This window comes from Numida meleagris, unplaced genomic scaffold (assembly GCF_002078875.1).
Source record: "Numida meleagris isolate 19003 breed g44 Domestic line unplaced genomic scaffold, NumMel1.0 unplaced_Scaffold583, whole genome shotgun sequence".
In the NCBI taxonomy this organism is placed as follows: domain Eukaryota; kingdom Metazoa; phylum Chordata; class Aves; order Galliformes; family Numididae; genus Numida; species Numida meleagris.
Genome location: NW_018364799.1, coordinates 11,799 through 13,216, shown reverse-complemented (window position 1 = coordinate 13,216; position 1,418 = coordinate 11,799). Strand labels below are relative to the sequence as shown.

At 53.5% G+C, this 1,418-nt stretch overlaps 1 protein-coding gene across 1 annotated transcript; it reads right to left on the bottom strand.

The window, feature by feature from the left end:
* Nucleotides 1–59: 59 nt before the first annotated feature.
* LOC110391874 (olfactory receptor 52R1-like) lies at nucleotides 60–1,082 on the bottom strand. Its single transcript, XM_021383833.1, has one exon. The coding sequence runs from the start codon at nucleotides 1,054–1,056 to the stop codon at nucleotides 109–111; it is 948 nt and encodes a 315-aa protein (XP_021239508.1). The 5' UTR covers nucleotides 1,057–1,082; the 3' UTR covers nucleotides 60–108.
* Nucleotides 1,083–1,418: the final 336 nt, after the last annotated feature.

Genomic DNA, 1,418 nt, shown 5'->3' with positions numbered 1-1,418 from the left:
GCACTGAGGAAGGGTATGTCTCCAAAGAAAGGGTCAGAGTGTTTGCTCAGCAAATTTACCAGGGTTCCCTATAAATCATGAGTTCAATTTGTGGCACATAGACACAGGTCAGGTTCCCTTCCACTGGATGAGAAGAACAATCTTGTCCCTGAGTTGCTTGGTTCTGAGCCCATAAATGATGGGGTTTAATGTGGGGGGCACCAGCATGTAGAGGTTGCCCACCAGTATATGGACGTGCTGAGGGATGCTGTGTCCAAAGCGGTGGGTGAGAGATGTGAATAGGGCAGGGACGTAAAACACAAGGATGACACAGCTGTGGGATACACATGTGTTAAAGGCCTTGATCTGTGTGTCTGAGGATGGCAGCTTCAGAACCTCCCGCACAATCATAGTGTAGGACACGGTGATCACAGTAAGGTCAAAAGCTGCCACTGCAAAAGCCACAGCGATGCCATAGGCAGCATTGACTCTGGTGTCCTCGCATACCAGCTTGACCACGGCCATGTGTTCACAGTAGGAATGGGAGATGACATGATGCTGGCAGAAGTCCTGCCTATGGAGCAGGAAGCATGTGGGACTCACCATGAGGACTCCACGCAGCAGCACCAGGCTCCCGAGAGCTGCCACCACCTGCGTGGAGAGGATGCTGGAGTGCCGCAGGGGATGGCAAATGGCAAAATAGCGATCCAAGGCCATGGCCATGAGCACGCCTGACTCCAGAATTGCGAAGCAGTGGACAAAAAACAACTGAACAAGGCAGGCAACAAAGCCAATCTCCTTGGAGCCCCGCCAGAAGATGGCGAGCATTTTGGGTAGCATGGATGTAGGGAGGACCAGGTCAGTGCAGGCCAGCATGGCCAGAAAGAGGTACATGGGCTCATGCAGGCTTGGCTCTGTCTTGATGACGATGAGCAGGATGATGTTCCCCAGCACACCTAAGGCGTACGTGATGCAGAAGGGGAAGGCAATCCAGAACTGCTCCTTCTCCAGGCCCGGGATGCCAAGCAGGAGGAAAGTGGGGGGGTGGGAGGCGGTGGTGAAGTTCAGAGAAGACATGAATCCCTTCTTGTCTCTTGCCTAACCTGAAGGCTCTTGGTTACATCCTGTAACAAAGCATCCACCACCCTTGAGATGGTCTGGTGAGCAGCAAACACAGACTGCGGTGAGAAGTGGTTTGAGAAGTGCAAGGGAGCCAGCCCTGGGACAGCTGTTTGCACCGGTTCAGGAGAGCACTTTTCCCACCAGTGTCCTGTCAGTTCCCACATACGAGGGTCCCTGTCTGTCTCACTTTATCAAGTGCTCTTGGAGCATGCAAACGGGATTGTTATGGGACTCAAGTGAGCTGGAAGAGCGTTCTCCTGACACGCCCCCAGCTCCAAGGCATGTTCAGGCCAGCAGACCAGATGCAAACCAGTCCA

Bases quoted from the DNA above. Each gene is read 5' to 3' on its own strand.
- LOC110391874 (XM_021383833.1), bottom strand. From the start codon at position 1,056: ATGTCTTCTCTGAACTTCACCACCGCCTCCCACCCCCCCACTTTCCTC.